Below are 25,072 nucleotides of genomic sequence, written 5' to 3'. Positions count from 1 at the left end.
AGGGGAAGGAGATGCACAGTGAATGTGAGATCATGAGAAGTGGTGTTTTAGCATTCTTTAGTTAGAAACAGTAACTAAGTATCTAAAGACTTGATTTAATGTCTAGTGCTTTAGGACTTTTTTCTAATATTTGAAAGATGTATATAAAATGAAGCTCGGATGGGGCAAAACTTGTGCTGCAGTAGAGTGCAGCCTGTTGCTGGTAAGTGCTAGCTTTGAGGCAGGCAGTGCTTGAATGCAGCAGTTCTTAAGGTTTTAGGCTGTCTGGAGTTTCTGTGCAGATATGCCCCACATAGGGTAAGAGTTGTCTTTTTCAGCTCAACTGCTCTTGGCAGTCTTTCAGGACAGGAAAGCTGGAAAGAAGTTCAAGTTACTTGTACCTCCTTATCAGGGGTGGCTGCTGAGTACATCCATTTTGCCTCCTCTCACTTTTCAGGCTGACTTTTATCAGGATCAGAGCATCTAATGCTGTGCAGATGAAATGCTACTGTTCGGTGCATCTAACAAAGCCAGAATCTGATGCACAACAGCAAGCGCATCATAAGGTTATATGTGTGAGGGGGACTCTATAGGAAAACTCCAAGTCAGTTTTCACTCCTGGATCCCTATGGCAGATGTGCATTAATCTTCCAGTCTTGCCAGTTTCTGCAGTATTCTGGAGATGGTGTTTCACCCCAGAAGAGCCTAGGTTTTCCTTTTTTCTAAATAATGGAATGATTTTGCTGCATCAGTAGATGCTGAGCAAGGTTCTAGCGGTAGCATAAGTACTTCATATTTATTTAGTTTGTGGTTTTTGCATTGCTCTTACTGATTGAGGTGGACTGCACCGTCCATGTTTAAAATGTGCTAAAGTCATTGCATCCCCAGCCTTAGGAACCATAAATTGCTTTCTGTTCTGCGAACTGTTGAGTTCTGCTAGTAGTTTGCAGATAGGATGCTCAAGAAAAGCTGAATGTGTATTTTTGCAAGCAGGAGTGTCAGTCTAACAGAATGTTTGGTCCCACAGCGTGCCCAAGCAGCTCTGCAAGCAGTGAATTCTGTTCAGTCTGGAAACCTAGCGCTGTCAGCCTCTGCTGCAGCAGTAGATGCAGGAATGGCGATGGCTGGCCAGAGCCCTGTCCTGAGGATCATTGTTGAGAATCTCTTCTATCCTGTCACTCTAGATGTTCTGCATCAGGTAAAACATGTTGCCCCAACTTCTTGCAAATTGTTCTGGAGGAAGGGGGAGCAACAGTGAATTATTGTATTTGCAATGTCTGTTCTAACAGCGTGTGTTTTATCTGTATAATTCAAGTTCTGAACATAGCTGTCAAACTTCTACTTTCTGGAGACCCTGACACCTATACAAGATTCTTCTATTTTTGGTCCCAATCTGGCCAGACTTTAATTTCCAGAGATTTGATTGCTGGTCCATTTTAATTGAACTACAGTCTGGTACAGTGCAATGGAGAAATATTCGTGTTTTCAGGGCAGCTCTTCAAGTTCTGTTTGAGATTTAGCAGAAGTAGCTGCTACGTGTCCTTGTGCAAGGGTAGGGGGAAACAGTGTCAGGAGTCATTGAGGCAGTAGCCTATTTGGAAACTTCCTGCTCTCGGTGGTTGCTTAACTTCATGTTAAAAATGCAAGACTAACTGTATTTAAGAATCTGTGAAACTCTTGGAAAAGTTCCAGTTTGAAGGTGTACGTGAATCTTCCTGTGTAAGAATTCATAACAAAACTGCCCCCTTAAAGTTCTTGTTTGGTCACCCTGGTGTTTTTCTAGTCTGATGCCATGATGCAAGTTGAACAATGCCCACGATGTAGTTTAAAACCTTAAATTTTTAAGTTGGAAAGCTAACAAGGGGAAAGGATGAATTTTGTTTCTGGTTCTAATAATGGAGATCAATATGAAATTAACTTACTGAAAATGAGATAAGATATGCAAATATTATCTTGCAGATTTTTTCCAAATTTGGTACCGTCTTGAAAATAATTACATTCACGAAGAACAACCAATTTCAGGCCCTGTTACAATATGCTGATCCAGTGAGTGCTCAGCATGCCAAACTGGTGAGTAGTATGCTTGCACTGCTAAGCACCTGAATTACTTTCTTTTAGGCTTGCTTTTACTAATCTAGAGTCAATGTTAAAGCAGTGTTTTAGAGTGCGTGGTGGTCATACTCGGTTTGTGGGAGCATTGCCCTAAGGGCAATCACACCTGTGAGTGGGAGCGGACTTCCCCACCAAGAGCAGTACAACTAACTTGGGTGAATGCAGAAGAGATGAAATGAAGCAGTGCTTTCTTCATACAAAGCAAGATCCCTGCTCCATCTCAAGATACCCACTGGTACCTGGGATGATGTAACACCTTGTCTCTTCAGAGATTTGTTGCTGTGATCTTGGTATAAATGCATCCTGGATAAAGAATGGTTTGTTTCCTTGCAGTCTTTAGATGGACAGAATATCTACAATGCCTGTTGTACGCTGCGCATAGACTTCTCAAAGCTTACAAGTCTCAATGTAAAATACAATAATGATAAGAGCAGAGATTATACTCGACCAGACCTGCCTTCTGGGGATAACCAGCCTGCTCTTGATCAGACCATGGCAGCTGCTTTTGGTGAGAATTCTTCAAGTGCGAGCTGAAGAGCTTCAAGTGAAGCTGTGTGTCAGTTGGAGAAGGGGGGTGGGTGGGCGTGATCTTAGTGTATTTGCTCATGCAGAATTTTGGAATACAGTGTGACTAATGAGGAAAATTTGGGAACTGCTGAATCAAATTAGTGCAAAATACTAGTAGGAACATACGGACGTGGGTGCATGGTGCTGCTTTGAAAAGTTCCTCTCCATTTGGGTGAGGACTGTTGAAGGATTTCCAGCTGTCTGGGCTTCTGGTGCCATCTGCTGACTTGTCTACAGTATGGACTCAGCCATAACTTGGGGTGTGGTAACCTATACTTTGAAAACTATGTTGAGGTTAAACAGTTACAGGAGCTGCTGGCTTGTGTTCTGGTCAATGGCTATATTCTAATAGCTGTTTCAGAACAGCAGAGTTGGAGGAGGAATACTTTTTCTAATTTAAGTTCAATGTTACATTAGAGGCATTTTTGAATTTCTGTTTGGTTTAGGGTTCATCTTTCAACTAAATGCTTATGTTGAAGGACAGATCAAGATGTTTCAGCTAAGTCTAGAGTTTTCTTGCTTTTGGCTGTCTTTGTATAATGTGTGCATCTTTCCCAGGTGCCCCAGGAATAATCTCTGCTTCTCCGTATGCGGGAGCTGGCTTTCCTCCTACCTTTGCAATTCCTCAGGCTGCAGGTACTGTATTTCGTAAGTTGAAATTTAATATAGGTTTTTCTCTTGCTGAAGTATCTTGATGTTTTAAAGCTAAGGAGCAATATTTTGGGGGGGGTTAGTCATGTAAATTCTAAATGCTGGGTTTTAGGCACAGAAGAGAATGGTGTTTCAGTACATAATCTGAACTAGGAATGTGAGTGTGCAGCTGTAGCACCTCTGGGTAGGCAATATCCCAGTGACAAGGAAAATATGAGTAGTGGGGTGGGAGGGACAGTAAAGGCAGTATTTAATAGGGGGAAGAGATCAAATTTTTTGTATTTTGAATTTCCTCATGTGGTTGCAGAGGTTGGGAGCTTTGACAGCTGTACATGTGATCAAAAGCAAGGAATCTGTGTCTGTCTTAAACATTTTGAGTAAAGCTAGTATTTAAACATGAACCTAATTACAGAAATTGTTACAGTTGCATTGCAAAGTCTACAGCTCATATTGCAGGTAACAAATTATTGCTACTTACTGAAGTAGCCCACTGTCTGTGGTGCTAAATACACTCATTGGAGTGCCAGACTAAACAATTTTTGCTTTGTTTTTCATAGTGTACCAAGCTATGTTGACTTTCTTGTAACTTGATGGAATTTCCTTGCTTATGACAAACAAGCACAGCTCAAACTGTTGAACCATTAATGTTTTGTTAATATCCTGTCCTGTTGGGGAGATAGACAATGCCAGGTTGAGAAGTAATTTCATTTAATTGATTACTAGCAATTATTTCTTGAACTCTAAAGCTCTTCCCTTTGGAGGGCTAATACAGTGAGGTGCCAGCTGTTACTGTGAGCAACCTAAAAATGCCTATGAATAAGACTTTAATGTTTCTCTGTTGAAGAGATTAGCTGATAGCGTACAGTGTCTGATTGTTACATGCATGGTTAAAGAACAGAGCGTTTTTGGCATGCACTGGTTGGAAAGACCCTTACAAATGCACTGTTTGTAATACCTTTCCTGCACCACCAGAGCTGAGGCTTTGTGCTGATTCTGCTTGTTGTGAAACATGCAAAATATTGTAGTCAACAATTGAGGCACCTGCTAAGCACCAGGCACTGCAAGAGCAAATGCTATAGAAATCATGACATTTCCTGCAGCACCAGAATTGGAGGCTCCAGTTGCTCTTAGAATCTATGGTCACTGTGTTTTGAATGATTCTGTGCATGTTACAGAAGGTGTGCTGTTCTCCCTTCTGGTGCAGCAAATACACTAGAGTACGTGCTGTTGATTTCTTTACTGGTTAATATTCTTTAATTTCCAGGCCTGTCAGTTCCAAATGTTCATGGAGCACTAGCTCCTTTGGCTATCCCATCAGCAGCAGCTGCAGCGGCTGCAGCAGGACGGATTGCCATTCCCGGCCTCACTGGGGCAGGGAACTCTGTTCTGCTGGTTAGCAATCTGAATCCTGAGGTTAGTGGAGTCCTAACTTTACTTTTTTTCTCCTTCCTGTTACCTCTGCTTTCACTTTCTGAACACAGATTGTGCTGAAACTCATTGAAAGTGAAATCCTACTGTATCCTAAAGGAAACGGCAAAACTAGAAAAGCAGATGATGTGCTCTGCCAGCTCTAAAACTCAAAGCAGATCGGTACTCTAGTTGCTGAAGGGAAATGAGAAAGTCCATCTCAAATTAAAATCTTGCTCTTCTTTGGTCCAAAGCCGAGGATGCTGCCTGCCTGCTCTTGTCCCATACAGACTACAATGCCTGTCCCTTGCTCCCTCTTTTATTTGGAGTCTCCCTGCCATTCCCATGGAATAGTGTCATTTGGGTCACAGAATAGTCATGTCGTTCTTTCTTTTCCTTAGCATGTTCTGGTTTTTAATACATTAATTCAGAACAACAGAGAGAGTTCATTCTGACCTTTGCTCTTTCTGTGTAGTGTCTGGACCCCTGCCAGCTTGACCTTGTACCTGTGCAGTATTCCCTCTGCCATGTGCTTGCACATCTTCCCTTTCCAAGATTCCTGGAAGTTTTTTCCTTAGCTAAACCCCTTAACAGCTCACAGTTTACATTTTCAATTCCACTTAACTTAGTGAGTTGATACACTTGGGTTTCTTTAAAAATAAAGCAACTAATATTTGAACAAAAATCTCCTTTAATGAAACACAGCATCATAAGAGAATTTGATATGGGTATCTTGGATTTTTCTTCAGTCAGCTTTTGGCTCTTTGCTGGATTGAAAGTGTAGAACCTTCTAGTGTGTGCAGTAGAGTATGATGAGTCTCTGCTGAAAAACACTCGAACTGGTGGGACTGTACACACAAGTTAATACTACTTTGCAAAGCTATAAAACTTACTAGTGATGTCAGAGTAACCACAAAACCTCTTTTGCATCAAAGGGGAAGCCTGGATGTGATGAATGATCAAAATATTTAACTCTTGATGAGATGAACCAATTGAATCAGTATTTCAGACTATTCTTTTTATCTGTCATTACTGTTTTCTCCAGGGCATGAAATAATGGCAGGGACTGTGATAGAGCTTTGGTTTGGATGAGTTGCTCTTCCTACCTAGGAACCCCTCTGCCATTCCAGGAACTGCCATCTCTGGCTGGATCCCATGACTTGCTGTTCAAACAGAAGTCTTGAGTGTTAAGAGGTGGCATCGTCACTCTCGACCAGTGTCATACTGTCCAGTGCGTGTTCCTTGAGATGATTTTGCATGGTCTGGATGGCAGTGGCAGGACAAAGGACTGTGCTGTACTGCGGTTTAATTCGCACGTGTTCACAGCTCTGAGCAGTGGCTGAACGGTGTGCACAGTTCTTGTTTAAGTAGGAGCAAGCAGTTATTTCATGCCTTGTATTTTTTGATGAGCTCTCTGCTATCCATCCAGCTTATCTTTGGGCTAGAGAGACTTTGATACTTGTACTGAAGCTGTGAACTAACAGACCTGAAACTTTTTCCATTGCCTGTATAATCAGTGTTGTAGAAACTTACCTGTGCCACAACCAGTTAGTTAAGAGACAGTATTTCTCTGGAGTGACTACTCTGCAATAATGTATAAGGTTGTTTCTGAATCAGAATCATGGTAACTGAAATTACTCCATATTTCCGTTCCATGATGAGTAGAAGAAGCCTGTGCATCTCAGCTTGCATTGACTTTTACTTTGAATGCAGACTCCTGTCTGCACGCAAAGTCAGTGTTGTCACTGGGAGCAGAGATGCTTTTCCTGCCTTTCCGGATAAGCAACGGTGATTTTGGCTTTCTGCATTGTGAGGTCAGGCCACAGATGGAAGGGAACAGACCTGGCAAATGAGGTACCAAGGTCCTTTACAGCAAGTGCTTCTAACAGCCCTTCCAGGTTTTCTGCAGTGGTATGGCAGCCCATCTGGATAATCTTCCACTTTAAAGGCAGCGATTGGAATCTAAATTGGACTTTCCTTGTTCTGTTACAGCTAAGTATTGCAATATGGATTGCTTCCTGTGTCACTGGCCCTAAAGCAGCAGACAGCTGTGGTTTTGGCTTGAGCCACGGACTCATTTCTTCTAAGAAATGCTTGTAATTGGAGAAAAAAAAATTTAGGGAATTTAAAATTTAGTCAAATTTTAGGGAATACCATTGCAATGTAATTTAATATTAAAGCCTGTAGAAGTCGCTCTGTTGTGATACTGTCTCTTACTTCTTTGTATATCTTAAGTAAAAAATGCCTTTTCTTTATCATTGTGTTCCACTAGGTAAAACCTATTAACTGTTTCTGTAAACAAGTTATTGTATGTAGAATTCTATAAATCTGACTGATGGAACACTACATATTTCCTTATGTATTTACTGACCTGTGTTTTTTGCTACTTTTTTCTTTTCTCCCCATCCCTGAATTTTTTTTCTTCCCCTGATCCGGAATTTCTTTGCCAACTGACTGCACGGTACTTCTGCTTCCTGTTGTTGCTTGAAACAAAAAATAAAAACATTCCCCTTCCAAAAAAAAAAAAACCCTGCTCTTCGGAAACCAACCTGCCCTTCAATATTAACCATCTTGAAAACTTCATCATCCATCAACCAATTTCGCCATTTCCTGCGGGGACTCTGCCCTTCCTCGTTGTGGACGATTTGTGCAACCTCGCTCTCCCCTTCGATTCCTTACCTCTTCCCTGTCCCTCCGCTGCCTTGCTCTGCTGTTCTCTAAAGAGAGTTACACCCCAATGCCTCTTTATTCTTTTCGGTATGTTATTATTCACACTTTTTATTACCTTGTTTTTCATTTATTTGAGATTACTTTTTGATACTTCAAAAATGTACAGTTTGCAGTTTGCCATTTTTTGAATGCATAATTTCATTTTTACATTGTTTACTTAGTTTGCTATTTAATTTAGTTTGCCTTTATTTTATGTTCAGTTATGCATGGTTTATTGCTTTGCATGTCTTTTATAAGAGTTTTAAATTGTGATAGCATGCTAAGTTGTCCAGTCTTCTGGCAGTAAGATTTTTTGCTTTTTGCTGAAACCCAGTATCTTTTCTATAATGTATTGTTCCATTATTATTCTGCTATATAAGAATTTTCCTTAATTAGAGCAGAATAAGTAGCCATGGTTGGAATGAGATCAGTTCTGGTTGTGAATGAATGTTTTTGCTGTTGGATTGATTAGCTAATATTAAGTTGAATGAGACTTCGTTTTTCCCCTACCTAAGACTGTTCTTCTTTCCTCACTTTTTGAAGGAGTCTATGGTGATGTGCAGAGGGTGAAGATTTTATTTAATAAGAAAGAGAATGCCCTAGTTCAGATGGCTGATGGAAACCAGGCCCAGCTTGGTAAGCAAGCTTAAAAGAATCAGACTGCTGGTGTTAAGAGACCTAATGGGTAATTAAAGCTTTAATAGCAGTGCTGTCTTCTCTTCCGAAAAAAAAACCCAAACCTGAGGGTTTCTGTGCACTCCCTGTATGTGTAGTATGGATTTGGGGCAGCTCTAGAGAAGGTATGGTTTGTTTGTGCAAGATAATCTAGAGGGAAACTAAACGGACAACACAATAAGGCAGAGTAACAATGCCTGTCGTGCAGTTCCTGGAGGATGTGGTACCTGCCTAGGGAAGAACTGGAATGAAATTCTAGCTTTGATTTTTAAATGTCTGAACAAACCTGAAATGCCATTGTAGTCAGTGGTGTCTTTAACTGTTGCAGCCATGAGCCATTTAAATGGCCAGAAGCTCCACGGGAAGCCAATCCGTATAACATTGTCCAAGCACCAGACAGTACAGCTCCCCCGTGAGGGACAGGAAGACCAAGGTCTGACTAAGGACTATGGAAATTCTCCTCTACATCGCTTCAAGAAACCAGGCTCCAAAAACTTCCAAAACATCTTTCCCCCTTCTGCCACTCTTCATCTGTCCAATATTCCGTAAGTATCTGCATGGAGAGTTCCTATACAGCTGAGTAAAACAGCTGTTTGCAAATGTTGTGTGAGTAAATACAGTCAGCTTTCTGCTGCTAGAGGAGGGAAGCTTGCCCATCTTCCTGTGGCTCCTCACAGCCTTTCTAGTCCAAGAAGCTACTGGTAGAAAATTTAGAAAAGGATCTGATGAGAATTGGTTTTTGGAGATTACTTTAGTCTGTCAACGTACAGTTAACTGAAAAACTACTTGTTTCAGACCTTCAATAACTGAAGAAGACCTCAAGATGTTGTTTTCAAGCAATGGTGGGATGGTCAAAGGATTCAAATTCTTCCAGTAAGTGTTTTCTCTTATGTCCTGCCCTTACACTGGGCTTTTCAGTATGAGAAGGGTAGAAGTACTTAGTTCTGATTGAATTCCAATCTGGGCTAAGAGAAAGGTGAGCAGAATCCTCACTAATGTAGTATTTGATTCTTTGAAATAAACAGTTCCAGAGTAACGCTGGATTGAGTGCATGGTGCATGTGAGTCAAAGCTAAGGTAGCTGAGCGAGAAGCTTGGGCATCCATGTTTGTCATATGGATACACTCTTTTATATGAAAGCACGTTGCAATTACCTGGGTAGTTAATTTTCTGCTGGCCTTGTTGAGTGCTTAGATAAGAAAACTTGCATTGTGTTAGGCAAACTCTGTGTGCACTGATAACTGAAGGTGACTTCAACTTGTGTCTTGTTAGGAAGGACCGGAAAATGGCTCTGATCCAGATGGGCTCTGTGGAAGAAGCCATTCAGTCCCTCATTGACCTCCATAATCATGACCTGGGTGAGAATCATCACCTGCGTGTGTCCTTCTCGAAGTCCACCATTTAAAGCTTTGGAAGGCGTGAGACAAAATGGACTTGACTTAAAACCTCTTGGGTTCAGCCTTGACCTTAAAAGGCTGAACACTAGGGTTTCAACTTCCATCATTCCAGAAAAAAAGCCACTTTAAAAATGCAGCTGAAGTGACCTTAAAAGACCAGAGATTTTATTTTTTTAAAGAGAAATCAGTTTACCGGTTTTTAAAAAAAAAATTAAATCTAATTCATATTGCTAACCTTGCGGTGATGGGTAACAATCTTGACTGTTCAAATAAAAATCACAAGTTAAAGTTTACACTTTGGAACCTGCTCTGGGAAATTCCCCTCCCCTCCTGCTCCTTCTCCCCCAAAAAGCAGATCCTAACAAGTTTATCAGGTTTCACATTGATGCCTTTTTTATTTTCTTTACCCATCCATGCCTTGAAAGACCTAAAACCACTGTGTAAATTCACTTTAGCGCCTTTGAGTCAGGATTTTGCAAAACGCATGGTGTATAGGAGCTCCCAACTCGCCCAGCACAAAAATAAGTTGCATTGATCCTACCTTAACTGTGCATCTGCTGTCCTGTGCCTTAAACCTTTTACGTCTTTGGGGAAAACATCTGAACTGCAGGGAGTGGATTGGGAGAGTTGGGGGGAATGAGTGAGCTCTGGCTTACTGGATCAGCTTGTAGCGAAGGACAAGTGAAGCTGGCAAAGTGGATAAAGAAAATACTGGGCTTTGACTCTTCAGGCAGTTGTATCCCACTGTCCATGAAATGTCTCAATCTGCATAGTATCATGTGTCTTCATGCCACTTTCCAATCTGCTTGTGGTTTATCGCAATCTGCAAACCTTCACGTGGGAGTTATTTAAGATCCTTTGTCCATACCATTCAGACTGAGCGGAAAGGTCTGGGTGGGGAAGCGTTCCCAAGACAAATTACATTCCATTGTCGATAGCAAGTCACCAGGCTCTGCCCTTCACAAGAGCATTGATCAAGAGACAAAAATTAACCACTGTTGGACGCTTGTGAAGACGAATCATTATGAGTTTGTCAAAATTGTGTGTGTATATATATCTAAATACTTGGCTAGGATTTGAAGAATTATTGGATATCCCACACTTAGAAAGGTGTTCATGTGAGTCACCTTCGTGCCCCTAATTTGAGATTAACAAGACCAGTGTAGCTCTGCCATCATTCTTATAGCATGTCTTCAGCATTTGAGCTTTTTGTTTTAATTCTTGTATTATACTTTTTGATGCCGTTGCTGTCATCTGTGCCTAGCAATATTTCCAGTTGACCAAATATTCTAATCTCTTTATATGCAAAAGAAATAGTTTAAGTACCTTTTTATAGAATGATAAGATGGTATAAACGTAATCTAAATTTACTCCTTTGTGGTATTACCCTTGTATACTGTACTCTTTTTTTTTTTTTTAATTGAAACTGTAGGGCAGGAATTTAGTTATCAGGCTGAGGTCATGACTGAGGATGAGTAATGTAACGATATCGATAAAACATGTTAAGCAAAGCAGACTTTTAAAGCAACATGTTTGAGAAAACAAGCACAAATAGCTTGTGAATTTAAGTAAAAGGACCCAGGCTAAAGTTTTTACCTTTTTAACCTATAAGCCCAGATCTCTTAAGTTATAGGAAGGGAATTTATTAAAAGTAGAATGCAGCAGATTGTTTTTTTTTTTTTCCCAGTGATACAACCATTTGTTTTGGTTTTTTTCTGGCTTACAACTCTTTCCCGGGCCATTCTGCCTTCTATTTTGTGTAATCCGATGTTGCCTTACATTTCCCTCTAACCTGCAACCTGTTCGGATGCAAAATAACAAGAATCTTGTACTTTTTTTCAGGGTTTTTCTGCAAATTGTGGACCAAAGTTTGTTTTTAATTGTCTTAGTGTTGCAAGTTACGATTTCCTTGCTTAGTGTGGGAGCTCTTGACTTGCCTAGCACTGAGCGTTTGGAAAAGTCTTAACTTTTCTTAGTTCCTCCCTAAACTCTCGAGGATGTGAATTATGCTGGAGAAGCGTGTGAAGTCTGAGTGAGGGTTCAGCTTGGGTTGCTGGCATGAGATGGGTAATCCTTGTCTGCCTTAGTCTTCGGCTTGTGGCTGAGGAGCGTGAAACCATCTTCAATGAAAGTGTTGCCCCAGTTGAGCCGAGAAACCGTTCGGCTGACAAGTAGATGCTGGTTTCAGTTACCTCTAAATCTGACTAAGCCTGTTAGTGAAGCCTTGTGATCTGCCTTGCTGGAAAGCTCTGTGTTTCCTTGCCAGCATCTTACATTCAGGAGGGCAAATTCAGGTGTCGTGGTAGTTGTCGTCAGAGTTAATTTGCTCATCTCCCTTCCTCTGAAGTGGAAAGTCCGCTCCTCCTGCAGCCAGGGAGCGCTAGCCCTTGGGCTGTGCTCCGGAGCTTGCCCCAGGCAGCACTGCCAAGCATCCCTGTGCAACCCGAGGGGAGAGCTGTGGTTTGACCTTCAAACACGTTCAATCAACCTCGCCCCAGACACTGGGAAGAGGCTTATTGGAACGAAACCTGTCTGGTGGCCTTTAACATTGATTTGGTCAACCCACGGGCTATATATATTTTGCAAAACGCAAGCAAAAATGAATTGAGGTAACCCCGGAACCCAGGCAGTTGTGGGTTTTTCCTTTGGATCCCTGTGTTTGCATGTAAAGAATGTGAGTAACAAAAGGGTGTACATATTTATAATTTTTTTATACCTGTTGTAAGACATGAGGGGGCAGCAAAACCCAGTTTTTTATGGTGAACAGATGTATTGTATATTTTGATAACAGCTATTACAGGTTCAGTATTGTGGAAGGTGGGGTGGGGAGGGTAAGCATACACAACATCAGAATTCCATTGCCTCTTTCAAAGAATGTTTGTAATGCAAAAAGAAATGAAATTAAAACTATTTTATAACAACCTTTGTACCTTTCTGTAGCTCCATTATTTACTGTTCAGATTGTAGAAAGCAGTTATTGGCCAGTCTGTACTTGTGCTTTCAATAAATTTCTTCTGTATTCTTTGCTTCTGATTTTCCTATCTTTTTATTGTGCCTATTTTGCTTCTGATTTTTCCTTCTAATGTAATTTCAGCTGCCTCATTTTATATCACTTTGACTCTTCACATACCTCTGGGCTGGCAGTTTGTCCCCATTAGTGACTCCACGTGGTGAGGGGTGGCTGCCACACAGAGCCGTTCACGCTCTGGCCCTTCACTGCTGGAAGGAGCTCGGGGGTATGAGGTTGTAGGGCCTTAACGGTGCTCTGCCTTTGTCCCACTCAACACTTTGTACTTCATGTTCCTAAACTTTCCATATGTTCTAGCTAATATCCATGAAATAACCCACTTTCGAGTCAAATACGTAATACTCTCTGTAGTTTTGTGCTTTAGATGTGTCAAAGCTTTCTGGCTAGCTGGATGTGATGCTGTTTTGCATCCAGTGTGAGCACTGAGAATCCCATTTAACTCCTGCAGGATTTAGCTGTGGTGGGGTGCAGACAGCTGGTGGGGTCGGGCAGGAGGGGTGTTCGTTAGCTCCCCCAGGAGTGGTTTCGTTAAAATGCCTTTCCAAAGGCCGGTGTTCCCTGGTGCAGACCTCGATGTGCTCCTGTACCATGGCGGGAGGCCTGGCCTGTGGCATTCCCAAAGGGGAAGCGGTGGGAGCGGGGCCCTTGGGGCAGGGAACCCTCCTGGGGAGGGGGGAGAGGTGGTGGGCCGGGTCCCTTGCTGGGAAGGATGGGGTGCGCTGCCCCAGGGCCTGCAGCGTGTGGAGGTCGGCAGCCAGTGCACTGTGCTGGGAGCTGCTGGGCTGCAGCAATGGGGGGTGTAGCAACGTGGGGAGCAGCACCCCAGTGCTGCCCCTTGCCCTGGGGGTGCTGTGCCCTGCAGCTGCCGGTGGGGAACATGGGTGGGCACCCCACGTTCTCAGGGATGGAATAAATGTACTGAGCTGTTGCTTCTGTTCTCTGTCCCTGGGCTGTGTTCCCTTTGTGCTGAGCATGTTGGCATTAACCAGAGTTTATTTCACAGGCTCCAGCTGCTGGCGTTACTGAGCAGGGTCCTGCAGGAGCCTTGGCCTGCTTAAAGAGATCACTGTTGTTCCTAAAAAGTGTAACAGGATTTGTAACGGCTGCCTCTTCCTTCTCTGCTCTCGACGCTGTGTGAAAGTAATGCGGAGCTGCATGCATTGCTGTCCCACAGGAATGAGCAAGTGAATTGCTCCTGGTGTGGTTCGGCGAGCTCTCCTGTTACAAGGCACATGTTGGAGGCGTAGGCACACAAACTGCTCTGCTGTTCCTTTTGGTTTCTAGGTAAGGGTGGTGGTTCATGCCAGGAAGGTTGTTGGAACCTGATCTTCCAGAAAGGCATCCAAGCAGCAGAGCCCTGTCCTGGGCTGGCTCCAGAGCCTGCTGCTGCGCTGGGCCAGGCAGCTCCGGGTGCCCCAGGAGATCCATGGAAATGTGGTAAAGCGATGGGCCCCACATCCTGCATTTATTTCTCCTTCCAGCAAAGCCCAGCACCGTGGCAGGAGAACCAGGCAGTGGGGCCTGGTGAGAGGCATGAGGCAGGATGGGCTCCCTGTGCCCATCCCTGTAATGAATTGCTAATTAACTGCCTGGTGCAGTAATTACAGCCTCCCAGCTCTGGCTGCAGGCAAAGCAAATATTGATTGCAGGGCAGGAGCATGTGATGTGCTAGGTTGCCATGGAAATGGCAGCAGCTGCCTGGCGGGAGGACAGCTCCTGCCTGTGGGTCCATGGTCCTGTCCCTTCCTGTGGCAGGAACCCCCGTGGGGCCCAGCGTGGCTGGGCTGGGGCCGCTGGGTGGGTTGGCATCATGCTGGTGCTGGGGTGGGATGTTCTCCAACCCCCCAGCCACCGTGTGAGCGGGGGGCTGTGGGGACTGGGCAGAGCCCGTGTCCAGGGGGAACACCAGCGCTGACCCGCTCCTGCGGCGTGGGGGCAGCTCCTACCTGTGCGTGTAACTAGGCCACCTCGCCTGACGGTGGAGGGAACTTCTCTAATGGTGTCTGTACAGGAGAATGCTGACTGATGGAGACCTGGATCGTTTTCAGCAGGAGTACGCTGGTCTCACTGCTCTCTGGATCAAACAGCTCTTCCTGCCCAGAGCAAGGGTGGAGAAGTTCATTGCAGAATAACACCCTGTGAAAGGCTCCTCCTTCCCAGCATCCGCGGCATCTCTGTGAACGGAAAGTGAATTTAGCAAACTTGGCTGAAGTGCTGCTGCCACCCCTCCGAGGGCGACCAGCTCCTGCCAGGGCTGCTCCCGAACCTGCTTCTGCTGCTCCACCTGGACCCGTGTTTGTTCCAGCCACGCTTCCCCTGCTGCCAAGTACTGCTGGTATAGTCAGCATCTTGCAAAGGGGAGCAGCGCTGTGTAAACTCTTAATGGCACTGCAGGGAGAGGGAGGAGGCGACCCTCAGCACCCCTCTCAGCACCCCCTCACCCAGGGCTGCCAGGCACTGAAGCTCTTTCCAGTGAAGTGAAGTTGTGGCTTTTCAAATGAAGGTGCTGTGGGACAGCTGTGAAGTAGCAGCGTCACTCTAAAGCACACAGTGTAGGAAAGCAAACCCCTTCTCCTCGTTCCTAATCCTGACCAGTGACCTGTGCTGGTGCCTTCCCTTCAATCTCACGTCAGTGTTTTGCAGGTTGTGTGGGAATCTGTACTTCCACCCAGCATTCCAGGAACAATTAGCAACTGGAGTTTGGTTAATGAGGGGGACTTCTCCTCTCTCCTCCTCCCTCCCTGCAGCTGGAGGGGGGGACCCAAAGCGAGTACCCCTGCCTGGGGGGCAAAATAAAGCCCAGGGGTGGGGAGAGGGTGAGCGGTGCCTGGGGGTGGTAGCAGGGCTGGATGCAGGGCTGAGCCCTTTGTGTCTCACAAACCTGGGCCCTTTTCCTGCTTCACACCTGGGGGGTCACAGTAATGGGCACAGGGGCTCCTGGCAGAGAGCTCAACATGAGCTGGCAGTGTGCACTTGCAGCCCAAAAAGCCAACTGTGTCCTGGGCTGCATCCCCAGCAGCGTGACCAGCAGGTCCAGGGACGTGATTCTGCCCCACTACTCTACTCTTGTGAGGCCCCTGCTCCTGCAGTACTGTGTCCAGCTCGGGGGTCCCCAGGACAAGAAGGACATGGAGCTGTTGGAGTGAGCCCAGAGGAGGCCACGGAGATGATCCGAAGGCTGGAGCACCTCTGCTATGGAGACAGGCTGAGAGAGTTGGGGTTGTTCAGAGAAGGCTCCAGGGAGACCTTAGAGCCCCTTCCAGTCCCTGCAGGGGCTCCAGGAAAGCTGGAGAGGGACTGTTTATCAGGGACTGTAGTGATAGGACAAGGGGGAATGGGTTTAAGCTAAAGGAGGGGAGATTTAGATTAGATGTTAGAAAGAAATTCTTCCCTGTGAGGGTGCTGAGGCCCTGGCACAGGTTGCCCAGAGAAGCTGTGGCTGCCCCTGGCAGCGTTCAAGGCCAGGTTGGATGGGGCTTTGGGCAACCTGGGCTAGTGGAGGGTGTCCCTGCCCATGGCAGGGGGTGGGAACTGGGCGAGCTGTGAGGTCCCTTCCCACCCAAACCGGTCTGGGATTCTAGGTGGAAAAGGCCGGGTCACCATCCGCCAGCCCCTTGCTGTGCTAAGGCAGTGCCAGGGCTCTGGCAGCACGGTGTTACCTGCCTGCCCCTGCCTGCCCCTGCCTGCCCCTGCCTGCTCCCCAGGGATCAGCAGCCAGGCCGGGGCTTGGTGCGATGGGCCCGGGCAGCGCCCTTGGGGCCCGACTCTGCTTCCTCCTGCCTGGGCCAGGGGGAGGAGGAGGAGGATGCTCCCGGGCCCCACGGGTCCTCAGGCGAGGGGGGGGGGCCGGGGCTGCGGGGCGGCGCGGGGCTGGCCGTCGCTATGGAAACCGCTGGGTCAGAGGCAGCGTGAAGCGGCGTGTGACGCCATCGCTCACCGCAATGAGCCGTGAGAGCAGCGGCGGCAGCCGGGGGGAGGGTGGGGGTGTGGGTGTGTGAGCCCCCCTGCATCTCCCTCTGCCCCCGGGGCTGCCGGGGAAGGTGCCTGTCCCAGCGGCCTCACCCCGCCAGCGGCTCCATTTCACCTTCCCAGGTCACCTGCGCCAAGGCCGGATGCGGCGACCTCCGCACCGTGGCCCTCGCCCCGCTGTCGGGCGGCGTCGGATCCCCCACCTCGCCAACCTGTTACCCCTTGGTGCCCCCGCCGCAGCCCCCCCCACCTCGAGCTGCTGCCAGCAATCCTCCCGCTAATCCCTGGGTGGCTTTTCCAGCACCAAGTCGGGGTTATGCTGGATAATCCATATGTTTGCAAGGCAGAGGCTTCGGGATATCCGCTGTTAATCCAATTGGCGGTGGCAGTTTGGTGCCATCATCGCATCGCCCTGTTTCTGGGGGGGACACGGGCTGCCCCTGCCGCTGCACCCCGGGCTACAACGGCTCCGGCGGCGGAACCGTGGGGGCTCAGCCCCCGCTCGGTGGCAGCTCCCGTGGGCTGCGGAGCAAAGCCAACCTCAACTCCACGGTGCTCTGGAGCTGCTGTAAACCGGGGAGGCTTTGGGGCTGCTCCAGCCCCTTCCCTGTGGGTACCGGGCAAACCAGAGCACGGGGCTGCCAGCCCAGCTGCCCTCTGCCAGCGTGCCCTTGCCGGACATCCCTCCGAGCAGCCGTGCCTCTGCGTGCCGGACAAGAGCGATGTGGCAGCGTTCCTGCTTTGCTCCTTGTGCTTCGGCTGCTTTTCCACCTCTTCTGCCTGGCGCTGCCCGCTCTCCCGGCTGTCCCCATCCCGCCTGCGGTTCTGCCCCGGGAAGGCTGCATGCGGTGGGTGGCCGTCGCTCCCAGGGGTGATTTACAAGCCACGACAAATGGGAGCAGATGCTCCTCCGTGCTGGGGACGGGTCGTGTGGGGTTTCGCTGCCAACGTACAGTGACAGATCTGGGGGAGGTGGCGGCACGGGAGGACACCAAATGACACCACCGAGAATCTGTGCTGCTGCTGCTTCCACCTTCGCTGCTGGTTGCTGCCCGTGCCCTTGGGTTGGCATCCTCCCTGCCGGGGCTCCGCTGGCCGCTGGGATGAGCTCATGGGAGGACGGGCACCAGCCAGGGTCACCTGGCCTCGTGGCTGTGCCGCTGCTGGCGGTGACACGCGGGAGGCCAGTGCGGTGCCGGATCCCACGTTGCCACAGCAACGTGGTGGAAAACTGCAGCGGCGGCACTTTCCTGGCGAGGGGTCTCGGTGCGCTGGGCCCCTCCGTCCCCGGGGCTTTGCAGGACGATTCATGTGGCAGCGATGCCCTGGGGCCACGCAGCCCCCCCAGCTCCCTGGGGTGCGATGGAGCACCCAGCATGGCTCACAGCCCCCTCCTTGCCCTGGGGGCAGCTGATGGGTGGTCAGGCATCATGCTGCAGTAATGGAATCACTTGTGCTTGCCTGATGGTTAATGGGTTGGGGAGCCTAGAAGGGCTTTAGCCTGGCACGTGGAGGGGGGCAGAAGGATCCTGAGCCCATTTTGGAGGGGTGGGGGTCCCAGGTGGCTCCTCTCCCCAGGAAGGGGGGGGGTCACTTAGTGCATTAGCAGCATCGTGCTCTCCCTCAACGTGGGGCTGCTCGGCCACGGCGCAGGCTCAGGCTCAGATGCTCAGGCAGGTGTGTCCCGTCCCCATCCCAATCCATCCCTGTCCCCCCCGCCCGTTTCCCCCCCCCACTGCTGCCCAAGTCCCCCATGCTGAGCCCTGCCCTTGGCAGCACCGGGGCTCTCCTCCCATCAGACCACAGCACTTGCCCGCCTGGAGCAGTCCCCCCAATGCTGGTGAGCCCCGGTCCTGCCCCCCACCCCCAGCAGCCATGGGACCACCGCCCCCCCCCCAATCTGGCGAGGGAGCCCAGCCGGGGAACAGCCGCGTGTTTATTTCTTTTCAAACCACAGCAGTTCCAGCCATTGCCCGACAGATGCATTCACAGCCTGGAGACCCCCCCCATCCTCCCAAAACCTCGGTCCCCAGCCCAGGGCTGCTGCTGCTGGGGACAGAGCTCGGCCCTGGCCCCCCTCCCCGTGCTGGATCTGGCAGCGCCCAGACCCTGCGCCCCCACCCCAACGCCCACCCTCTACTTCAGCACGTGCACTATTTACAGCCTCTGCATGCCCAGAGCCCTGGGCAAACACCCCCCCCCCCCCTCCTGGCACCATCCCCCCTCATCCTCCCCCACCACAGACCAGTGGCGCAGGATGGGTCTCTGCAACCACCCCTCCTTTGCCGCTCTCGCAGGACCCCCAGCACCCACAAACCCCTGCGTGAGCCAGGACCCATTGCCCCACGGCAGCCCCCCTCCTCCCAGCACCCCTCGATCCAGCCCCCCCCCCCCCGAAGCCCTTCAGCACCATTTGCTCCCCCCCCCCCCCCAAATAGACATACACTTCCAGAGCCGGAATAAATTAACCCTCAGAAATGTCAGCACCTGTGTTAGAGAGAAAAGGAAAGTCAAAAGTGCTTGGAGCTGCCCAGCGCTGCAGGCTGGGGGGGGCAGAGTCCCCCGAGCCCCCCCCCCAGCTGCCCAGGTGGGAGCAGAGTCCTGCACTGGGGGGGTCCCGCACACGTCTCGGCTGGCTCAGGGCCCAGTGTGACCGTGCTCTGCTGCGTCCTCGTGCTGCTCGGTCACCCCGATGCCAAAGACAGCCCCGTCCTGATGCCCCCCCGCAGAGCAGGACCCTGGTGTTAGAGCCCGCCTGAGCCAGACCAGCGTGGGGGGGGGCCAGGCACGGGGAAGGCAACAGGGGCTCAGTCCTTAAACCGCCGGCTGGCTTGCATTTTCTTGTAGTAGTGGTCCACCTCGCTGTCCACCTGCCCGTCCCTCTCGGCCGGCTTCCTCCGCAGCGTGGACTCCCGGCTGGCCGTGCCCAGCAGCCCCTCAGGGGGGACGTCCCCCCGCTCCCCGCCGCCCCCCGCCGCCCCCGGGATGGTGGCCAGGCTGCCGTAGCGTGGCTCGTCCTGCTCCATGTCGCTGACGGAGGATCCGGGGGAGACGCCGGCGCTCTTGGCCGGGCGGAAGCCACGGAAATCCTTCCCCATCTCGCCCAGCTCGTAGGCGTCCGGCCCCTCCGGCCCCTTCGGCCCCGACTTCCACTCCCAGGGCCCGTTGCCAGCGGAGAGGTGGATGACGGGGTGGTGGGGGGCGTGGGCGTCGATGGTGATGATGCTGGAGCTGTCCCGCTCGGAGGGTGAGCGGTACTGGGAGGAATCGGAGCTGGTGGAGGACGAGGACGTCTCCGAGTGCTTGGGGGTGACGGAGACGATGCTCTGCTGCTTGGACATGGCGATGACCTGCATCAGGCGTGGGGGGTTGGCCACCCGCTGTGCCCCCCCCTTCTCCGCCACCATCACCCACTTGGCCCGCACGGCCGCCCCGCTGCCGGCCGGGGCTCCGGCACCCGCCTGGCTCTCCTCAGGGATGTGCACCAGCTGCGAGGCACCCGGCCGGGGCTGGATGAGGACGCGGGGCCCCATGGCCGCCCGCTCGGCCGAGCGTGCTTGCACCGTGGGGTAGAGGGAGGGGGGGATGTCCTCGCCGGCGTCCCCGGCACCCCGGCTGTGCGCCGCCTCCTCCGCCAGCGTCATGCTCCGGCCCTCCAGCGACTTCTGCTTCCACTCGGTGATGAGCTGCTTGGAGCGGGAGGCGTCCACGGGGACGTGGATGGTCATGTGGCGCCGCGCAGGGTCGTCCATGGAGGGGGTGTTGACGCGGGGCAGGGTGTTGCTGAAGGTCACCATGTTCTCCTTGCCCATGGGGCTGCGGGGGGCCAGCAGGTCCACATCCACGCTGGCCCGCTTCAGACTGCCCAGGGAGTTCTTCTCCCGTGGCACCGGCCGCGCCGCCTCCTCCAGCCGCGTCTGCGGGTTCAGCTCGTCAGTGCTCACTGACTTGTTCTGGTGGTAGACGGAGTCGTGGCCACGCTGCGTCAGCGCCCGCAGCGCGTCCTTGGCCGGCACCGGCGCCGGGACCCTCTCCGTTGGGGCACGGAAGTTGCCGACGGCATGGTAAGCCTGGAGGAGGGGGAGCACGGGGTCAGCATAGCCCCGGGGACCATGGCCCACGCCGGGCATCCTTCCCCTGCTGAGCCACCGCAGCCACCCCAAGGGTGCAGACCAGCACCCACCAGGTAGGCGGCGATGCCGGAGCCGATCAGGAAGCCCACGTAGACGTCAGCAGGGTGGCTGCGGTACTGGGTGATCTGGGTCAGGCCACAGATGCCGGCGGCGATGGCAAAGGCAAAGACCAGGATGGGCTTGAGGAGTTTGGTGCTGTCCGAGATGATGGAATTGAAATACATCTGGTGGCGGCGGTGGGGCAGGAACAGGCTGTTAGCTGTGGCTCGCAGTGCCGGACCCGCTGCCATCACAGCATCGCAACCTCCCCCCTCCCCGGCTCCTCTGGCCATGCGGAGAGCTCTTGGGTGCACGTGGATCTGCAACTGCCTGAGCGTGCACAGGTGTGCACACGGGTGTGCATGCACCTGCGCCCCAACATGGGCACGTGTGTGTCAGGCAGAGCTTGTCTGTGCATGGGAGGGGGTGTGCCGGCAGGAGAGGGACGCTACTGCCTGGTGGCACGGAGCTCATGCTGCCCCGAGGCCGACACACACGGGGCCGAGAGCCGGGCAGCGCCGGGAACTCACCGACACGTAGACGGCAGCGAAAGCCGAGAGCGTCGCGTGCTGGGATGGGAAGGTCTTCCTGCGGGGGAGATGGGAGGGAGCAGTTGGGACAGGGCAGGAGGGCTGGCATGGCGGCGTGGGTCTCCCCCCCAGCACGTACCTGGCAGAGAGGATGGCGTGCTTGTCTGTGCCCGAGCAGATGTCCTGGGTGATGTAGGGGTTGGCATCACAGGGGGTGCCCAGCAGCGTGTAGTTGGGCTTGCAGACGGTCAGGAAGAAGGGTGCGTGGTAGCCGGTGGCCAGTTGGATAACATCTGTCACCAGGGCTGTGGCACAGAGCCCGAACACATGGACCCCTGGGGATGGCAGGAGCAGGGCGGTGTGTCACCCCCCCTGTCCCACGCAGGGCACCCAGGGCCCACGCAGCTCTGGGGCACCCACAGGCACTGGGACGGGTCCGGTGCAGCATTTGGGGTCTGGGTGTGGCTGTGCATTCCTGCTATGGCATCTGGGGTGCCCCCGTGTCCCCTCCAGCCCCAGGCCCCTCGGACCAGCCCCTGTGGGGGGCTGCCCAAGCTGTGGCACAACGTACCCACAAACCTTACGGTCCGGCGCAGGAAGGAGTTGAAGTTGCAGCCACCGGCATTAATGCTGCCCTCGGCACCGGCGCGTCCCTTCAGCCTGGACTGCAGGCAGTACACAATGCCTTCCCCGACCATGATCTGGGCAGAAAGCGGCAGCTCAGGGGGTGCCGCCCCGCGGGGATCAGGCTCCATTCTCACCACCCCCAAAGCAGGGCAAGCCCTGGGACGCACCGAGGCGGCCGGCGCGGCGAAGGCCAGGCTGAGCAGCATGAGCAGCGGGATGAGCTCCTCGTTGGTCTCCACGTAGGGCATGGAGAGCGCCCGGTCGTAGCACTGGAAGCCCACCTTGGCTGGCTTGAAGAGGTCCGTCAGCTCCAGGAAGTAGAGTGTCACGATGGAGGAGGCCACGATGGGCAGCTGGGGGGGTGAGAGCGTCGGGAGCACCGCGCTGCCTGGTACGACGGGCACCGGCATCACGCGGCCCCACCGGGAAGGGGCAAAGTCCCCATCCCCTCCATGCCATGCCAGGATCAGGGCCTGGGGAAGGAGCCCCCCGCTCAGTCCCCCACCCCGCGCCCACCCTACACCCACCTCCACGAAGTAGAAGCAGGGCAGGAGCGTCATGCTGTCCTTGGGAGCCCTGGCCTTCTCCTTGGGGGGGATCATGGTCCTGGGGCCGGGCTGCGCCTCCGCCCTGCCGTGGGGCACCAGTGTCACCCCCGGTTCTCGGCCCAGCGGGGGGGGGGGGGCGGGCAGCCCCCGGGCTCACCCCGCCGCTCCTGCAGCCGCTCACTGGGAAAAAGCTGCCGGTACCGGGGCTGCCCCCGCCGGGATCCCCCGGGCGTCCCCGCGGGGTGAGCCGGGCCGGGGCCGTCCCCGCTCCCCCAGGGAACCCCCCAGCGCCCCGGGGGGGGGCGGGTGTCCGGCCGAGCCGGGGGCGCTGACAACAGGTGGGGCGGAGGCTCGGCTGTCGCGACAGGCGGCCACTACCGCGACAGGCGGCGAGGCTGCCGCGGAGGGCGTGGGGAGGGGGTGTGCCGCCCGCAGAGCCGAGCCGAGGATGGGGGGTCCCCGGGCACACCCCGGCCCCAACCCCCGAAAGTGCCACCGAGCCCTGGCTGCAAAAAAGGGGGGGGGGGAGACAGGGGGGATGGAGCAACGGGAGCAATCGCGGGGGGGGGGGGGCAGTAACGGGGGGCAATAACGGGGGTGTGTGTAAATGGGGCGGATTAACGGGGGGGGATTAACGGGGGGCAAGGGGGGGGCAGCCAGGGGCTCACCCCGGCAGGACCGGAGGGCCGGGCGCTCCCGGGGCCGTGCCGCAGCCGCGGGCGGGGGTCGGGGCCGGGGGGGAGGGGGGAAGGGGGGAGCGGCCCTTTGTGCAGCCCGCGGCCGCCCGCCCCCCACTCACCTCTGCTGCGGCCGCCCGGGGCGAAGCGGGGCCGGGGGGGGCGGCGGGGGCGGCGGCCGCGGGGCTCCCCGGGAGCCGGGATGCTCCTGCCTCGGCGGAGCGCGGGGAGCGGCGGCTTCCTCCGCCCCCGCCGCCTCCTCCTCCTCCTCCTCCGCCACCTCCTCCCCACCGCCCCCCGCCCCGCCCCGCCGCTCCCGGGGCGCTGAGCCCCCGCGGGGCCCGGGGGGCCGGGGGCGAGACAAAGGGTCGGGCGGGGCCGGGGGAAGCCAGCGGGACGGAACCCCCCTCCCGCGCCGCTCTGCACCCCCGAAAGCTGCTCTGCACCCCGGGCTCTGCAGCAGGCACCGGAGGGGTCCCGGGGCCCCGCCCCACCCCCCACTGGGGCTCCCTCCTCCCCCGGATCAGCCCTTTCCCCTCATGTGCTGTGGGGAATGTGTGGGGGGTGTCGCATCCCCGCCCCCTGCAGAGCCCCCTCCCTCGCCGGGCTCCCCTGCCCGGGGGCTGAGGTGACCCGAGGGCTGCCAGGCCGGGGCTCCCACAGAACGGGGGGTCCGTGACCCCCCGAACCCACCCCTGCAGAGCTCCGCCAGCTCCCAACACCCACCTGGGCTCTGCTGCCTGGGGGGCACCCACCTTCCCTGTGGGCACCGCTGCGTCCTGGGGATCCTCAGGGGTGACTCGGGGGCAAACCCTTTCCCTGTGCTGGTGAGGCCGGCGGTGCTGGCACTGGGGATGGAGCCTGCGCCAACTTCAGCTGGAACCTCGAGTGTCCCCAAATTCAGGGCTGGGAAAGTGGGTGCAACTCCCTTTGCTCCCCAGGGACTTCCAGCACCTCTTGGAGGAGGATGAGGCACCCTGTCCTGTCCTCCCCTGCCTTGGCTGCCCCACAGCTGCAGGGGATCCCAGTCCCGACCGAGTCCTACCCTGTGCCCTGCACCCCAAACTCAGCCTGCCATGTCACCCCACCCGTGGTCCCATCCATGCTCCACACGGCCACACGCCACCGGCCGCCATGCATTGCCCTTGTTCCATTTTTGGTCCTAAGTGGGCAGAAATCTACCAGCGTATTTAATGTCTAAATCCCGAATCCCTGGAAGCTGCGATTAAGCCGCTCTCCCTGCAGAAAATCCCCTATTTGAGCCAGACTCGGCCACCTCCGGAGCCGGCTGCAACCGTTGTCCTGTCCGCATGGCCCAACCTCTTCCCACCATGTGCTGCCCAGCACATGGGGCAGAGGGGGAAGCCAAAGCTGCCCCCACAGAGGGTCCCCCTCGCCCCCGGGGCACCCCGGACCCCCCGCCCCAGCACCCCCCTCGCCGGTGTCCCTTGTCTGGCTGGGGACGGGTGGATTCGCTGGCGCTGGGGGTCGGGGGGCTGGCTGGGGCTGGGGGTGTCGGGCGGTCGATGGCTTGGGGTGGTGGGGTATCTGTGCAGCAGGACAAAGGGAACCCGGCAATGGGAGCTGTAAAGACTCGTGGTGCGTGAGGAGGAGGAAGAGGAGGGTGGGCTTCAGCCCCCTTGCCCGGTTTCCCTGAGAGCCCCACTCGGTCCCGGCCGCGCTGGCGGGAGCGTGGCAGAGCCGGCGGGCCGGGACGCGGCCGGATCCGGCTGTGGGCAACGCCGGTCGTTGTGGCCAGGGCAGCGCGACCCCGGCCCCGACCGGGCACAGAGCGATGCCCCGGCCCCGGCCCCGGCCCGGTCGCTGCTCGGTGCCGCTGGCTCCGGCTGCCGGGGAGACCCGAGGCGGGTGAGGGGCTCAGGGGACGCGCCTGGGCGGGGGCGACGGGCGGCTCCGGAGCTCGGGGACGCGCCGGGACCGGCCGGGAACCGCGGCGGTGGCTCCGCTTAGTGGCACCGGGGAGAAAGGCAGAGGGGGCTGGGGCTGCCACCGGCACCGCCATCC

General features: G+C 53.7%; 2 protein-coding genes across 8 annotated transcripts in view; one reads left to right on the top strand and one right to left on the bottom strand.

Annotated features, from left to right (window-relative positions):
- The window catches only part of PTBP1 (polypyrimidine tract binding protein 1), a 31,278-nt gene extending 18,757 nt beyond the window's left edge, over positions 1-12,521 (top strand). For 4 of the 5 annotated variants that reach the window (XM_054805912.1, XM_054805910.1, XM_054805914.1 and 1 more), the window contains 10 exons: positions 1,007-1,177; positions 1,939-2,049; positions 2,425-2,599; positions 3,217-3,306; positions 4,574-4,722; positions 7,440-7,473; positions 7,969-8,061; positions 8,429-8,645; positions 8,896-8,973; positions 9,372-12,521. In XM_054805912.1, the coding sequence (XP_054661887.1) occupies positions 1,007-1,177; positions 1,939-2,049; positions 2,425-2,599; positions 3,217-3,306; positions 4,574-4,722; positions 7,440-7,473; positions 7,969-8,061; positions 8,429-8,645; positions 8,896-8,973; positions 9,372-9,504 (1,251 nt within the window). In that variant the 3' untranslated portion in view covers positions 9,505-12,521. The remainder of the gene's footprint in view (positions 1-1,006; positions 1,178-1,938; positions 2,050-2,424; positions 2,600-3,216; positions 3,307-4,573; positions 4,723-7,439; positions 7,474-7,968; positions 8,062-8,428; positions 8,646-8,895; positions 8,974-9,371) is intronic. The other variant, XM_054805911.1, reaches the window with a different exon arrangement.
- A 6,253-nt stretch (positions 12,522-18,774) lies between these two features.
- PLPPR3 (phospholipid phosphatase related 3) lies at positions 18,775-23,294 on the bottom strand. 3 transcript variants are annotated; one of them, XM_054805402.1, is made up of 9 exons: positions 23,170-23,265; positions 22,528-22,876; positions 22,350-22,452; positions 21,990-22,175; positions 21,767-21,896; positions 21,335-21,530; positions 21,196-21,253; positions 20,677-20,850; positions 18,776-20,563 (listed from the first exon to the last, which is right to left on the bottom strand). In XM_054805402.1, the coding sequence occupies exons 3-9, from the start codon at positions 22,422-22,424 to the stop codon at positions 19,301-19,303; spliced, it is 2,082 nt and encodes a 693-aa protein (XP_054661377.1). In that variant the 5' UTR covers positions 22,425-22,452; positions 22,528-22,876; positions 23,170-23,265; the 3' UTR covers positions 18,776-19,300. The 3 variants fall into 3 exon arrangements, with proteins under 3 accessions (XP_054661378.1, XP_054661377.1, XP_054661375.1); XM_054805403.1 differs by lacking the exon at positions 22,528-22,876 and having other exon boundaries at positions 18,775-20,563; positions 21,767-21,860; positions 23,170-23,294; XM_054805400.1 differs by lacking the exon at positions 22,528-22,876 and having other exon boundaries at positions 18,777-20,563; positions 23,170-23,294.
- Positions 23,295-25,072: the final 1,778 nt, after the last annotated feature.

The sequence above is a fragment of the Grus americana genome, chromosome 28, assembly GCF_028858705.1.
Source record: "Grus americana isolate bGruAme1 chromosome 28, bGruAme1.mat, whole genome shotgun sequence".
Taxonomy (NCBI): Eukaryota; Metazoa; Chordata; class Aves; order Gruiformes; family Gruidae; genus Grus; species Grus americana.
Note: the sequence above shows the minus strand (reverse complement) of the source record. Positions and strands in the feature narration are given on the sequence as shown.

Bases quoted from the DNA above. Each gene is read 5' to 3' on its own strand.
- PLPPR3 (XM_054805400.1), bottom strand. From the start codon at position 22,424: ATGATCCCCCCCAAGGAGAAGGCCAGGGCTCCCAAGGACAGCATGACG. The intron at 21,254-21,334 runs GTACGTGCTGGG...TCTCCCCCGCAG, and splicing joins CACGCCATCCTCTCTGCCAG to GAAGACCTTCCCATCCCAGC. The intron at 20,851-21,195 runs GTGAGTTCCCGG...CGCCGCCACCAG, and splicing joins TCGCTGCCGTCTACGTGTCG to ATGTATTTCAATTCCATCAT.